The sequence below is a fragment of the Gouania willdenowi genome, chromosome 9, assembly GCF_900634775.1.
Source record: "Gouania willdenowi chromosome 9, fGouWil2.1, whole genome shotgun sequence".
NCBI lineage: Eukaryota > Metazoa > Chordata > Actinopteri > Blenniiformes > Gobiesocidae > Gouania > Gouania willdenowi.
In genome coordinates this window covers 33,946,575-33,963,347 of record NC_041052.1, presented here as the reverse complement: position 1 = coordinate 33,963,347, position 16,773 = coordinate 33,946,575, and the positions used below count along the sequence as shown (strand labels likewise).

At 35.3% G+C, this 16,773-nt stretch overlaps 1 protein-coding gene across 3 annotated transcripts in view; it reads left to right on the top strand.

The window, feature by feature from the left end:
* Positions 1-16,773, top strand: part of pcsk5b (proprotein convertase subtilisin/kexin type 5b) — a 162,241-nt gene that overhangs the window by 63,374 nt on the left and 82,094 nt on the right. For all 3 annotated transcript variants that reach the window (XM_028456388.1, XM_028456390.1, XM_028456389.1), the window contains exons 8-10: positions 5,310-5,522; positions 6,867-6,967; positions 16,467-16,570. In XM_028456388.1, coding sequence (XP_028312189.1) covers positions 5,310-5,522; positions 6,867-6,967; positions 16,467-16,570 — 418 coding nt within the window. The remainder of the gene's footprint in view (positions 1-5,309; positions 5,523-6,866; positions 6,968-16,466; positions 16,571-16,773) is intronic.

Sequence of the window (16,773 nt, the reverse complement as noted above, 5' to 3'; positions counted from 1 at the left end):
ATTGAGGGCAGCAGTAAAAAGGAAGAACGTACCGAGCTCAGTGATAGCGCGTACACGCCAGAACGGATGGACTACAGGTATGATGCCAGGACAGATGTTCAGCTGTGGTTATCCCAGAGCAGAGGTCTGCAACCTGCGGCTCAGGGGCATAATGTGGCCCTTTGACTCTTTTGCAATGGCTCCCTATAACTTTAACAAAAAAAACTATTGGAATAAATAGATTTTTTTTTTTTTTTACAGAGGCTATTAATGATTGACAAATAAAATCAAGATATAACAATTTGTTAACCTAAAATAATTCACGTTGTGCAATGACCATCTACAGATCATCAACTTTACTTACACCCGTCGCACCAGTGTCAGCACTGGAAAAGTTTTGTGTAGAGTCCTGAAATGTTTGTTTTTTTTTATTCATTTTAATATTTTTTTCGTTTGGTGTATTTTTCTGTAATTTGGAGTCATTATGTGTATTTTTCTGTTGTGTTTTTGTGCATTTTTTTGTATAAATATTGTTTAGTTTTTTGTTTTATTTTACTCATTTAGTATATTTGTATTATAAATACTGTGCGTATGTGCACGTGCGTGCACGCCTACCTCCATCTCCGTGGGTTATCTCTCATACACGCTCGTCAGCTGGGCCCATGCACATAATCCGTCACAGGTTGTTGAGAGATTAAAAAAAGAGACCCGGAAGTATCACGAAAAATAAACGTTTTGCAACATCAAAGTCGCAACTCTCTCTGTAAACGGCTCTATGTGCGTTCAGCATGTACATCCCGGCACTCTCACACGCCATCAGCCGTGTGTGTGTGTGTGTGCGTTTACATTGTAGCTGCTAGCATCTTAAAGGGGACATCATGGTTTTAAATCCTTTCTTTTTACATATAAATCATACAGTTGCGGTCTATATATAAAGCGGAACTGCAATGCTTGGGTCTGAATTCCTCATTATTATAGCCCCACAGGCCCCTTTTCTACCCCTTTTCTGATGTGCTTCTGAGAGCAACTCGTTTTGGTGCGGTCTCTTTAAATGCAAATGAGACACTTCGTACCCCGCCCCCTCTTCAGGTTACAGAGGTGACACTCGGTTCAACTCCACCCTGCTTGGCCATTTTTGTAGTTTGATAGAAGAGATATGGCTATGTAGTGGAGCAGGAACTTTTTATTCAGAGGTTATTTACAAAATGTCAACAACAGAAGACTTGTCCATCCAGCCTTACATGTTCGAGCCAGAGTCGGACCTGGCGGAGCGAGATGAAAATGAAGATGATGAACCTGCAGAACCCTAACAAGTGAGCTAACACAAGCACCGAGCTAACGCCAGCGCCAAGCTAACGTCACGAAATGCATTTTAATAGTCTTTTCGGAGACAGACGGCAAAATAAAATCACTAATGAAAACTTTAGACTTAGATTAAATCACGTAGGCTATATCATCAAGGATCTAAAACGAGCACACAGCGCTAACATATGAAGTCTGAAGACGGTGCAACTGCTAAGCCACTGCTAATGCTAACAAAACAATGACAGGGACGTCTTATCACACTTTTTAGCGTTATTTACAGCTTACCGAAGTGCTCTGTTCATCATCTCCAAAGATAGAAGGAATTGAACCCTCAATCAGACAAAGTCTTTCGGTCAAATCCTTCTTTACACTGGCGGAGGTTGCAGAAGCAGTCATCCTTGAAGTGCTTCACGCACACAAAAATGACCTGACCCACAGATGTGGGTACATTTCCATGAAAAATAAAACTCAACCAGGCACTTCGAAAAGGTTCTGATGCTGGCAGACGGTGTAATGAAGCGTGTGGGTTACTACATCCAACAACAGAATGGTGGATTGCTCGAAGTGTTGGGCCTGGAGTCGATGTCCTAATTTGGCAGTTCCGCTGCAAATACTGTGACGTCATTGTTCAAAAAAACGTACTAGAGAATCAAAAAATCGAAACAGATTGAAAAATATGACCAAAACAGAATATAAAGATATCAACGGAGCACCTGAAGAGACTAATTTGAACTTTTCTGTACTTCTAAACAATCTAAATATACATCAAAATGCATTTAAGGGCTAAAAAAGTGGATTTTGCATGATATGTCCCCTTTAACACATAGACTAATGTAAGAAGAACTACTCACCATTGCACAGAACAAACGTTAATCATAGTGGAGCCGTGTTGTGGACCCATCCGCTCACAAAAAAGTTACAGTCCTCTGTCTGAAGAAGCAGATAGTTTGTGATATGATCGGCTATTGGCTGTCAGCACAGCCGCCGCCCACAGTCATGGAGACGGAGGAGGAAGTGAAGTCTGTGATGCGATTTAAAGGAAGTTTGGGATCACGGGAATAATTTTAAATAACCATGAAATATCAACTTAAATTACTTTTAACAGTACAAAAACGTTTTTAATGTTGACTTTTTTTTAAACCCAAACAAACTGCAACACAGTGACGTCATATGACCCGGAACAGGAAGTAGTGTTTTGGACGTTTTGCAACACCAAATTACTTCAAAATAACGGTTGCACACACTTGGGGTATTTGGAAGCTGTTGACTAAGTTTCAGGTCGAACTCATACCGCGTCTGGGAGATATTCGCTCCACGCACCCACGCACGCACACAGACCTTTTTTGCTTTTATAGATAGATTTTAGTTCATACTTGTGTTTGTGCTTGTGTTTTTGTTTTAACTTTGTTAATTCACTGTTGTTTTGTATATTTTGTTAGTTTTTGTTGTTATGGTGTTGTCATTTTGTGTGTTTTTGAAGTAATTTTGTTTATTTTTGTTGTAATTTTGTGATTTTTTTGAGTCACTTTTGTTTATCTGTTAGATTTGTTATTTTATGTTTTCATTTTCTGAATTCCCTGTCATTTTGTATATATTTTCTAATTCTGTGTTTGTCAATTTGTTGGTTTATGATGTAATTCTGTGTATGTTTGTTGTAATTTCGTGATTTTTGAGTCATTTTTGTTTATACCTGTTGTAGGTTTGTGTTTTTATTACGTAAATTCACTGTTGTTTTGTATATTTTGTCTCATTTTGTGTTTGTCATTTTGTTGGTTTTTGTTGTTTTGGGTGCCATGAGTCATTTTGTGTATTTTCATGATTTTGGTGCTAAGCATATATTTTCTATTTTGCCTTATTTTTATGGGAACATCTAGTTTAGCATTTCAACATTGCCCACTTGACTTTCAATTTGTTTCTGCCTACTCCATTAACACAAACCTGCAACGTTTGAAGATGACAAAGAAAACATCAGCTGAAAAGTTCATTTATGTCTTGATATTTAATTAAAACAATGTGTGAAGAACAGATGGAAATAAACTGTTCCGACATCTCACCAAAACACTACAGCAATCATTTTAAAATCATCTTTTTTGTTGAAAACACATATACAATATTTTTTTAAGACATAAATCTATATATTTTCCTGTGCAACATGCATTTCACAGCATGCCTGTCAAAATAAAGGTTTCTTTCAAAATAAAAGGCAAGTCCAACATTTTTGACCAGCAGTCCTCGACCCACCCAGTACAGGTCCCGACTCACCAGTTGAGAACCACTGATCTAGCTCACGTGTCAAACTCAAGGCCCAGGGGCCGAATTTGGCTCTTTAGCCCATCTAAGGAGAAAGTAAAAATGACACAGAAAACATGAATTGTTGCGTTAATTGTTTAGTTAATGCTAGTTAATTTAGTTGTGGATAAATTAGCCCCTCCAAAAACACACATTAAATGAAACTCCTCAATATTTGCTGGGCTCACAGTTTTCTTGTGGTTATATCACATGAGGGCAATTGTAGGAGTTCTTATTATTTTTCCTTCTGCAACTCCTTTGTCCTAGAACTCCTCCTCGGCTATTAATGCAGCACTAATGACACGTACAGTATGTCATCTCATAGGGGCAATGGATCTTGTTGGGTTTTTTCTTCTTATTATGAATTGTATATTTTGATAGCACTTTGAGATGACTTTGTTGTAATTTGCGCTATATAAATAAAGTTGAATTGAATTGAATGTCAAGGATGTGCAGTCAACCTTTTTGGAGCCAAAATATCAAGGTCAAGGTTGCGTCAAGTGTCAGACTAATTTTTTTTTTTCATATCTCTATGAATATTTATCGTACAAGTTAAATGCTTACATATTAAAAAAAAAAAGCTCATCTCAAGTGGAGTATTTTATTTAATCAGATCGAAGCTGTACGACATCACCAAAAAAAAAAAAAAGCCAAACTTTGTTTTTTCCCTATAATTTGGCCACAAATTGAGATGCAGTGCTCAGGCTGCTACATTGAACAACATTTCCTTTCAGTGTGTGACCTTGACCTTTGCTCAAGGTAAAAAAAAAAAAACAACCTAAAAATACTTTTTACTTTATAACTTGGCCACAGATTGAGATACATTGCTCACACTGGTGCCATTGAACAACATTTCCTTTCAATGTCTGACCTACCAGTAAAAAGATTGGTAGGGGTCAAAGTTCATGACGTCACAGAAAAAACGAAAACATATTTTTTTATCTATAACTTAGCCACAAATTTTGATACAGTGCTCAGGCTGCTACATTGAACATTTCCTTTCAATGTGTGACCTTGACCTTTGCTCAAGGTAAAAAAAAAACCCCCAAAAATATATATATATTTTTTTATAACTTGGCCACAAATTGAGATACATTGCTCACACTGGTACCATTGAACAACATTTCCTTTCAATGTCTGACCTACCAGTAAAAAGATCGGTAGGAGTCAAAGTCCATGACGTCACAGAAAAACGAAACCATATTGTTTACCCTACAACTTAGCTACAAATTGAGATACAGTGCTCAGGCTGCTACATTGAACATTTCCTTTCAATGTGTGACCTTCACCTTCGCTCAAGGTAAAAAACAAAACAAATAAAAAATACTTTTTTCCCTATAACTTGGCCACAAATTGAAAGACAGTGCTCAGACCATTGAACAACATTTCCTTTCAATGTGTGACATTGACCTTTGCTCAAGGTCATATTTAAGGTCAAGGTCAGTCTTCTGTTTTTCCTGCGTTATATAACTTGTCAACAAATCCAGATACAGGTTGTAATTTTTGTCAATTTTCAATTTCCAAATAAGTATTCGCCTTGTGAATACAGGTCTTGCCAATTTTTGATCGCAAATTGTTGAAAGAGCTCAATTTTTTCCCAAATTCCTGCAATTTTACTCAAATTATTACAAGAGGTTTTTAAGGGGAGATCCTGCAGGGACTGGTATCTGTCATTTATTGCTTTGGTATTGTTGGTTTCTTAATGTTCATTGTCTGAATCTTCGTTGTCCTTGTAGGGGAGGAAAGGTCGCGGCTCCATCTTTGTGTGGGCTTCAGGAAACGGCGGGCGCAGCAGAGACCACTGCTCCTGTGATGGCTACACCAACTCCATCTACACCATATCCATCTCCAGCACTGCTGAGAGCGGACACAAGCCCTGGTACCTGGAGGAGTGCTCATCCACTCTGACCACCACCTACAGCAGCGGGGAGAACTACGACCGCAAAATAGTAAGGATCACGTCACCGTTAAGACGTAGGTGCGGAGCAAGCGTTGACTGCACACTGTGCTTCACCTACAGGATAGCTTGCATTTTGTGTATTTTACATATTAACTTGACTTTTGGTGAACCAAAAGGATCCAAAATACTTCCAAAAAATTATTGACATCCCTTCAATTAACTGAATTAAATGAATCCAGAAGCAGCAGTGCTGTTAAATAAAGAGGTATGTTAGCCATGTTACCCTTTTCAAATGTGTGTTGTGGAAACTTTTATTGGGAGTGTCCCGACCTGATATTGATACCAGCAAAAATAAATCAATAAATGAATAACAAGAGTATCGGCTTATCTACAATCTCCAATATGATATATATTGTTTTTATTGGATTTGATGAGGTTCTTTTTCAGGGTCTTTTTATTTTAAAGAATAAAGTACTCTATTGATAGAAAATTCCTATATTTAAATTAAACTAGTGGTTATTTTGCAAAAAAAAATTATATATAATTCATTTTTTGTTGATTTTCAAGGTCTTCAAAATCCCTTTTTTTAAACTTACATTTTTATTTAATGAAATGGTAAAATATTCTTATGTTTAAGGAATAAATGTATTGAACCCATTGGTCAATAATAAATGGGTCAATTTTTCTCCTACCTACTGTTGCTGACTGTAATTTTCAGTTTAATTAATATCATTTGAACAGTACTTTTCTAATATTCCACACTACAAAAAATAGTATTAAAAGCTTGAATGATTAGTGCTGATATTGTTGGATTGATATTGGTTATTACTCAAGGCTGCAATATTGGTATTGTATCGTGGAAACCCTAACTTTTATTTAGTAAGGGTTTCTCAAAGTTCTTTATTGTAAAGAGTGGTTGTCAGACCCAAGTTAAATGTAATGTTTGAATGTAATGAGTGACGAGGCGACTGAAGTAGCAGAAAGTGTCATTAAGTCATTGATTTAAAAAAAAATATTCTTTAATGTTCTTCAGCTGCTAAAAGCTACGGAAGTGGATTAGGGCCAATTTTGATGGAGAAAATAATTTTGGGCAGATCAAGAATAAAGTCGAAATGTCAAGATTAAAGATGAAATTTCGAGAATAAAGTTGAAATTTAATGTCGAGATTGAAGTTTAGTTTTTATACCTTATTATAGCCTTATCTAAAAGTCAATTATCTGAACTTGATTACTAATTAACCATGATTACAACTACAACAGATTTTTTAAAATACAATTATCAACAATTTTCTTTCTCCACCTTGGATTTGCTACACTCTTCCGTCCCTAAATGTCTCTTTTACACCCCCCTCCCTCAACTCCCTCCTCCTCCTCCTCCTCTCTTTGATCCACAGATCACAACAGACTTAAGACAGCGTTGTACGGACAGTCACACCGGGACATCGGCCTCCGCTCCAATGGCTGCTGCCATCATTGCTTTGGCCCTGGAGGCAAAGTAAGTTCCACTTAACTTCATCCTCGGACTTCATCCACTTGCCCATTTCTTACCCTCTGATGCCCTCGTGTCCTCAGGCCTCGTTGAGCTATAAGAGGAACAGGGGAAGCTTTTACCCCTAGTGGACACTTTATAGTAGTAACATTACGTGGACGATGTTATGTGTTTTATTATTTAACCTCTGCAACATGTTCACACTCATAGAGAGTCAGATTTTAGTTTCAGGCAAACACAGGGCAGTGTAAACACACAATACCATTATGGACATTTTTATTTGCATTTTTACAAATGTAACCTAAAATAATTGAAATATACTTATTAGAAGATCTATAGCTAACAAAATGCATTATTTTGCACCATATTTATTTCATTAACTTGTAAAATTGGTACTTTACGGTTTTAAAGCCTGTGTTCCTCCATCTTGAAATCAAACGATTGATGATGTCACACGGCCCCATTGCCTGTAAACATACCATTGTTTCCTATTGAAGTGAAACATTCAGCCTGCTTTTTAGATCATTTAGCAGCTTTTTTGGTCAAAATTACAATTTGTGCTTTTTTTGGTTGCTCTAAAAACCCTCTTTTGTTTACGGAAAGAGGATAAAAACAGTTGTGACCCAAAAAATTATCTTTGACCGCAGGGGGTCGACAGTTCCAGCTTTGTGGGTTGGTAGTAGAGAAGAAGAGCTCTCCTAAGGGATCTTTACTCTCCCTTAAACAGTGCGCTGACACACTCTGATGGCTGAAGTTAGCGAGTAAAATATGGACTGTTGAAGGGCTCCCACCCAAAAGGGCTTCTATCTTCAGGGTTTGTGTTTTCAACAGTCTGTTTTTATTCTCTTTCTGTAAACAAAATAGGTTTACTTCGGTATCTTTAACTTTTCCTGATTATTTAGAGCAACCAAAAGTAAAACAAGTTGGTAAATGATCTATAAATCAGGCTGAATGCTTCACTCTATTAGGAAACAATGGGATGTTTACAGGCAGTGGGGCTGTGTGACATCATCAACCACATGATTTCAAGATGGCGGAACACAGGCTCTAAAACTGTAAAGTAGTTCCATTTTTTAAAAGTTCATAAAACAAATATGGTGCAAAGTAATGTTTATTTAGGCATAGATCTACTAATACGGACATTTTAAAGGTTTTAGACCATTTGTCAAAAACAGTGTTAAAGTGTTCTTTATTCTTTTCTTTATTCCTTTGTCTCCATATTTTCTCTCAGGTTAAGTGCAATTTTTTGGCGACATCAATGCATGTTTTCTTCTTGCAAAAAAATAAAATAAAAGTGATAATTCATTTAATCTTTTGCCTAACTGTGGCAGTGTTTTCAGACCAGTTCTTGGTGGGTTCCGTTTGCCATGGCAAAATCAATTTATGACTTTTTGCACGTATTTATGAGCTAATCAGAAGAAAATATTCCTTGTATATATTCGTTTTAATCAAAATACACTTTTTGTTTGAATACTTTTACCTTTTTGAGATGAAGCTTCTGTCTTTGTGTCCCTGATATGCTTGTTTTGATATTAAAATGAAAAGAAGCTACCGTAATTGAAAGCAAAACCTTCATTATGTACAGTTCAAATGCAGCAATTCATTGAAAGAAATTTAGAATTTTATTATTTTTGCTTTTTTCGGTCGTAGTTTGCTTTTAGATCCTGATGGCAAAGCAGTTAAAAAACACTGCGTAATATTTCTACTTTTATGAGATTTCAAACAATTTAACAGTTGAAGCAATCAATGGTGTTTCCTTGTTAAAGATGAAATATTTATCCAGCTTGACAGGTCAGCACTACAGGAGTTAAACTACACTTCTGCTTAATCCTCCTTCTGGGCAGAGCAGAACTCTTTGTGGAGTGATGGCCGTACTGTACTTAGGTGAATGGCAAGCTGTCACCACCGTAAATATATTGGCACAAATGTTAGACACATGTCATAGTTGATTGTTGATAAATAACATTGAATTAAAATAAATAATGGAGAGAGATTTTGAGAAAAATCATTTTTCTCACGAGATACTGCAGCACAGGACAGATGGTTTTCTTTAATTTGTGATTCATCTTTGTAACTCATGGAGAAAATATGGGATCATCATACAAGTTGTGCATTTGTAGATATTTGTTGCTTTTAAAAGGAGATCTTGGATTTAAATGTCATGAATGAATAACAGTGAATTTATCTGGATATATTTGATATGACGGGGTTTGATCATTACTTGTGTTTTTCATTACATTCTGTCTGCTTTGAAGGGTCTGGTTTCTATCTAACCTTTGTTAAAACAAGGTTTCAAATATGACACATTGTTCTTACTGTGTTGACTTGCCCTCATTCCTTCTCAATGTGCTGCTGGTTGCTTGTTTTTTGGAGATCAAACACCTGCTGATCCCAGTCCTGCTGAAATGCTCTGTTTATCCAATTTGAAAGAAATTTATGAATTACAAACCTCGCAGTGCAGACGAGGTAAACACACCAACTAGTATGGCTTTGTTTGAAATGTCACACTCCATACTATACACTACAAACTCAATGAGTATATACTGTCTACCATATACTAGAAGTATGAGTAGGATGATGAGCATTCCCACTGAAGTATACTTCCAATTTTCCCAAGATGCATTTTGGAACCTACAGCATTAAAAACTTGAAGCACTCTGATGCTAAATATCTCTTTTGATTCTAGAATATCAACATGTGCTCATTTCATCCATGAAAACTCACGTAGACACATTTCATTCACACATTTCAGAGATTTTTGGCACCATTGTGCAGACTTCTGGTTAAAGTCAAAACACGAGCCTTATTTACAAAAACATTAAAAACTAATGGAAGACAAGAAGAGATGCTTTTATTTTGAAAAGTGGACGTTTGATTTTTAGATTCTGCTCGCAATGCATCATGAGGCGGTTGAGTACGACTAGCGTGCCCACCATGCATACTTAAAATATGTCCCCGTATGGTATACATCCGGGTAGGGCTGGGCGATATGGCCTTTTATAAATACCGCGATATTTTTAGGCCATGTCACGATACACGATATATATCTCGATATTTTGCATTACCCTTGAATTAACACTTTGATGCACAAAATCACACCAGTATGATGATTCTATATGTCTACATTAAAACATTCTTGATCATACTGCATTAATATATGCCAATTTTAAACTTTCATGCAAAAAAGGGGATATCACAACTAAGTCAAAGTTGACATAACTGTATTTATTAAACAGTGAGTGGCTCAAACATAAAATTGTCAACAGAAAGTGCACGTTCTGTGCAAAATTGTCACAGAGACATTTCAAAACAAGACATTAGTGCAGGATGCAACTCACATGGCATTTCAAAACACAAAATTAAAGTACACTTTTTGTACATAATGCCACTACAATATTTTAAAAACAAATAGTGCCCTTTTGTGCATGTTGTCATTAAGATGACATTTCAAAACAACACTAAATTTAAGTGCACCTTTTGTGCATAATGCCACTAAGATATTTAAAAAAAAAAAAAAAAAAAAAAAAAAAAAAACTCCGCGAGTTTAACGGTATGGTCATTTTCAACACCGCACAGACTACAAGCTGCGATATATTGAGTATATTCGATATATCGCCCAGCCCTACATCCGGGTATTTCTCGCATACTCAATCTGAATTTGAGGTCATACTATCTAATAGCGCTAAACGATTTTGGAGAATAATTTAATTGCGATTTTTTTTTCCCACAGCATTATGATTGCATGTATTTTTCAATGAACACAAGCAATAAATCAATCTGTTTCATAATAAACAATTTCAGATTTATTTAAACTTCAAATAAATCTAAAATATACATTTTAAAGCACAGATTACAACAATAAAGCAAACAGATCTGTGGCTTTACCTCTTCAACATATCTAACTAACTTCACGTTTCATCAGACATGTGAACATGCACTTCTTAAACACTCTGAACTTAAAGCTGCACTACCTGAATCTTGAACCATGACAGAGGGGCATGCCTGAATTTGAACCGTAAATCCCGCCCCCCACTCTTATAATCCCTCCCAGTCTCCTCCCCTCATGGAAATGCACAAAATTGCACACGACAGCCGAACGTGCATTACCGGTAAAACACGTCGCCACGCAAAAGGATGCACACAAATTATAGGAAAATGGAACATTAGATTACCTGTCTAGAAGGAAAACAGCCACTTGCACGTCCAAAGTTAGTCCAAGACTGAAAACAAGTTTGCACCGTGCACACGCTTCACTATATATCGTGGCAGCCAATGAGGAGGCTCCTTCTTGGGCTCTGCTCACGCCTCCTTTCTCTAAATCCTGTGATTGGAGCTGGAGGGGGTTTTATTAACTAAAATAATGAATTATAAAACACAGACAGCATGCAGACATACAATTTTTTTCAGAAATGATTACTTTGAGGACATACTATGTGATGCTAATAATATATATATATTTTTTAATTAAAGAAAATCAATCGAGTACCCCAGCTTTAACAGGACAGTACAAGACAGGACAAGGGAAAAAAAGTAGCCTTTGTGATTAGAAAATCGCGTTTTTTGATGTTACGATAATATTACAAATGCAATTAATCGTTCAGCCCAACTATCTATTTGAGAACGCACTACATACTTATTTAGACATCAAACTTTGCCAAGTCAAGTCAATTTTATTTATAAAGCACATTTCAAAAACACAGACGTTGACCGAAGTGCTGTACAGAGGTTATGGAATTTATACAAGAAAATAAATAAATAAATAAATACACAACCAAAATGCCAGTTCTCAGTCCGGTTTAAAAGCCACAGCATATAAATAGGTTTTTAAATGAGTTTGAAAAATATCAACTGTAGGACAGGTTAGTACGTTAGTAGGACATTTTGAACACAGCCAATATAAGTAGGTTAGTGTAAACATAAAAAACATCAGTAATGAAATAAAACACACAGAGGATAATAAAAAAGATAGATAAACAACAACCATGTGCAATCTATGTGATAGTGAAATTGGGGGACCATGACAATTATACATTGTTGATTGTAAAGTGCTAGAGTGCTAATTAAAGTGCCTTAATGCTGAAATGTAAAGTGCATGGTGTTAGCTGCCTGCAAGTCCTCATTATATTGCACGTTGCATCGACTCATTTTCTCAATGGCTTTAGTCCAGGGTTTTTCAAACTCAGGGTTGTGACCCCACATGGGGTCGGCTGAAATGTCTAGTAAATAATTGAAGAAAAAATTATATTTTTGTATTTTTTTAGAACATTTTTAAAACATCAAATGCTGTATTCTATACTTTCACTTCCTCAAATATAAATCATATAAATATATTGTATTTCTTTTTTTAAAATAGATTTTTCTTGTTTTTCAAATGAAAACACCATCACGCAATCTCAAAACAACTGTATTCTGTACTTTCACTTCCTGAAATATAAATGTAGTTTAAAAAAAAATACAGTAGAAAAATTTTATAATTAAATAGTAATTTAAAAATATACATATTTTTGTATGAATGAAAACACCATCACATAATATCAAAAAACTGTATTCTATACTTTTACTTCCTCATCATTATAGGGCTACTTGTAACAGTATTTCACAAACACACACACATATATATATATATATATATATATATATATATATATATATTTTTTTTTTTTATAAGTCTCTGGGGTCCCCGGGAATTTGTGATCAAAATGGGGTTATGACCCAAAAAAAGATTGGGAACCACTGATTTAGTCGGTTTATTCGACTAATTGTTTCAGGCCTAGTGGATAATCCAATTCCAAATTCTCCATCTAGAAATGATTCTTTTTTTAGGTGTGGTACTGGTCATTATAGACCTGTTTTCTCAACCAGATTATTTATCACTCACTCTTTTTCTCGTCTGCTTTTCTTCTGTCGTTTTTGCGCTGCCTCCCCAACTGTTGTATTGTTTTTTTTCTCCTTCTCTGGTGCAGGAACTGTTAGTACTTTTTTCATTCATCCAGTTTCTTGCATCCATGTAGTCACAGTGAAGACGGGATGAAAGGAGGAGATGGTGTTGATAAAGTGCTGTGAGGATGGTATCAGATCTTATCTGGTGAATGAAAAGGAAACGGCGCTTTAGATAAACGTGTCAAGCTGCTAGAAATCACTGAGCTCTCAACTGTAAGAAACTATTTCTTGGTTTAATGCTCGAGGGGAATCTTGTTTCTTGAGTATTGTGCACATGCTCTGAGATTTTCAGAGTTTATGAAGCACTTCCATCTATTTTCGTCCTTTTTTAAAAAAAATATTTTTCCTTTTGAAATCATATTAAGATTGTTCTATTACACTAAAGAAAAGCCTACAAGATGTTTGACTTTGTTGCTTTGTGACGTGGCAGCTTCTCCATTAATTAATATTGGTTTGTTTATAGAAAAGCAGTCATGGCCTAGATTACCACGCCAAAGTCACTTTTAATTAATGACTCTAAAACATTTATGCAACCATAATTACAGTGGCAGCTAAGCCTCTTAATATTGCCCTGAAGTCTAATTATTTAAGCTTTTTATTGAACTTGTAGGTGTGCGCCCCATGCATCAGTTTTGTAATGTAATTTATAATATTAAGTTGACATTTGGACCTGTGCAGGCGTTTAAAAAGGTTTATATTCCTAGTATCAGTTTTTTAGTGTTAACAAGCCCTGATGTTTGGGCTCCTGCTAGAGACTATTTCTGAATGTCCTCATGGCATTGATGTCAACCTTGAACTAATCTTAAATATTTGACTTTTGAGATGTCTGTAATATCTAACCTTCTACATATTACAAATGTCACGACTTAAAGATATTTTTTAATTTATGACCTCAAATTCTACTGTTAATATCTAATATCTGTGTAACCCGTTCAACCTTCACTATATGTGTAATATTCTCTCTTCTGTTCAACCAGGGATGGGATTCCTGGGTAAATGAGCTGTTGTGGTTGATAAACGTGTGATTCTTTTATTTTCCTTTTCAAGGCATGAGTTTAGTTCAGTTTAGTTTATGAATGCAAAGGGAAATACAGTTTATGGTAGATGATTAGGGCCACTGGGAATAAAATAACAAAACAAACACTGGGGAAAAAAGGAAGAAAATACAAATCACAATTGTAGAATTATTATTTTTTTTAATTTTTAGTCTTAATTTTTCTGTCTGGGTTTTTTTTTTTTTGTCTTGATTCTTATCTTGGTCTTAACTTTTTTTCCCAGTCCGGTTTTTTTTCTTCTCTCCGTCCCTTCTGTTTCATCTGTTACTATTTCCATCATTATAGAATCAGAATTTTGGGATTTTCTGCGTGAGCGAGGGATTCCTGAGGAACGTCTTCTCTTTTTACCTCCAGCCGCTCAGAAAACTGCTGCTTTCCTTCACCTGTGGTGTGTGTGGGAGGAGCTTGCACTGGAAAAAAAGTTAAAACAAAAAAAAAAAACAGGACTGAAAAGCAAAAGTTAAGACAAAAAAAAAAATTAGGACTGGAAAAAAAATAAAAAAACAGGACTGGAAAAAAAAGTTCAGACCAAAAAGAAAGCATGACAAAATTAAAAAAAAAAAAAAAAAAAAAACAGCACTGGGAAAAAAAAGTTAAGACTAAAAAGAAATTAGGACAAAAAAAATGGGGCTGAAAAGAAAAAAATTTAAACAAATAAAAAAACATTACTGAAAAGAAAGAGTTAAGACAAAGAAAGAAAGAAAAACAGTACAGGAAAAAGATTAAGACTGAAAAAGAAAACTGGACTGGGAAAAAAATCTCTTAAAGTGTTGTACAATGTTTGTCCCTGAAATGTGCCATCAGGGGGCTGCGGTCACATTTCTATAGTAGAAAGCAACCAAAAAGGACAACTCTGTTCTATAAACATTCTTCTATCTCATCAAGTCTTATGCTGAATGTCAGGATTGAATCAAACGTGTTATATATAATCTAAATGTGATCCTGTGAAGTGTGAATCATCCAGGTCTGAACTCTTCATGTAATCCTGACATTTCTTTAGTTTTTCCTCGTACGGTATCTCCACAGGTCGACTCATGTCATATGTTTCCTCTCAGTGTTATTTAGATTTTATTCCACAGCCACAGATGAAACATCCTGGGCTTTACAGAATAAAAACCATGTGTAAGAGTACCTTTTTAAACTCTAATCTATGGATGTCGGCAGCTGAATGTGTGACGGGAAGACGTCTCCCAGATGTTTATGGTTTGAACTTCTCCCAGATGTTGAAAAACTGGATGATAGAATGAAAGCTGGGAAGCAATCATCAGAAGGGAGGAAGGAACGTTTCTCTGTCTGCTTCATCTTTGTGTATATCCTTAATTTCATGAGTTCTAAATGTTTTTAAAAGTAGAAACCAAAATGTGACTTTAGAAATGTGCCAATCACAGAGGTGGTGGTTCGGGGGGTGGGGGGGGGCGCAGCAGCATCTGGCTAACATATGAGATGGAAGGGAATCCCTGGAAACTTGGTGACCCACTTCTTCCTGCTTTTTGCTTTTAATGTAGCCTTTGGACTTCAAAGAGACACATGGCGCCCATCTTGTTCTGGATCTCATGTGAGATCTAAGAAATGAGACATGATTGAACAAACATCCACGCTCTACGTATACATCCTCTGTAATTTAATGTCTCACTGATCTTCTGCCTACTGTCTCTTATCTTTACCTTAGTTGACATTTTGAGCATTTTATTTTGCCTTCATTGTTCAAACTGCTTTTTTTTCCTATTCTACTCTTTTGTCTACTTGTTCACCCATCACTGTAAACATAACTTCTGTTTTTTTTTATTTTTTTAAATATATAAACTTTTCTCATTTTTCACAACATACAGTAACTGTGTTTAATAAAAACTATAATTTCTACATAAATAAATATTGTTTCATATTTTGGGTTATGGAAAAAAGTATGGAAGCATATTTAATTCACTTGAAAAAATAAAAAATAATCTGTTTTTTCTGAATAATTTATTATTTTGGTTTTTTTTTTTTGGACAATTTTTTTCTTCTGTTTTTTTGGACTCATTTTTTTCATTTTTACATGTTAATCTTTTTTTTTTTTTTAGTTTTTTAGACTCATTTTTCATTTTCTTTTTCTGACTAATTTTTTTTCTGTTTTTTCTGCTAATTTCCTCCATGTTTTTCGAACAATTTTTTTTTCTGAGCTTAGAGCGCATTTGAAACAACAGATGCATTTATTTCTTTATTGAGAGCAAACATGGCTGCCTTGTTTAATTTGATAAACAATGTTTTAAGTCACTGGGAGGAAGTTCTATCTTTCTCCAAAGGATGATTGTTCTCGCTGGATTTCCAATTATCTCGATAATTCAGCATTAAAATTAGCACATAAAACAGAAACTATTATTCTGAAAAACAGGAAAAAAATTAGGCCAAAAAAAAAACTATATATTTATCAAGTGAATGCAATACGCTTCTGTACAGAAATACTTTCATTGAACATAAATGTTCAAATGTTTTCAAATATTGATACCATTCTTTCTTTGTTATTGTTTTAGTTCTCTTCTAACATGGAGAGATGTGCAGCACATCATTGTAAAAACCTCCAGAGCTGGTCACCTCAGCGCACCGGATTGGAAAACTAATGCTGCTGGGTATAATGGTAAGAACACACACACATAAACATGCTCACACATATACACAACACACCTAAACATACGTACATCTGATGAACGAATAGGTCTGAGAACAAATACGAATGAAAATAGGTAAACACTTTATACCAGGTGATAATAGATATGAGTCGTGTCCTGATCAGATCTTGATATTGGATATTAGCGCACACAAAAAAAAAAGTATCAGATT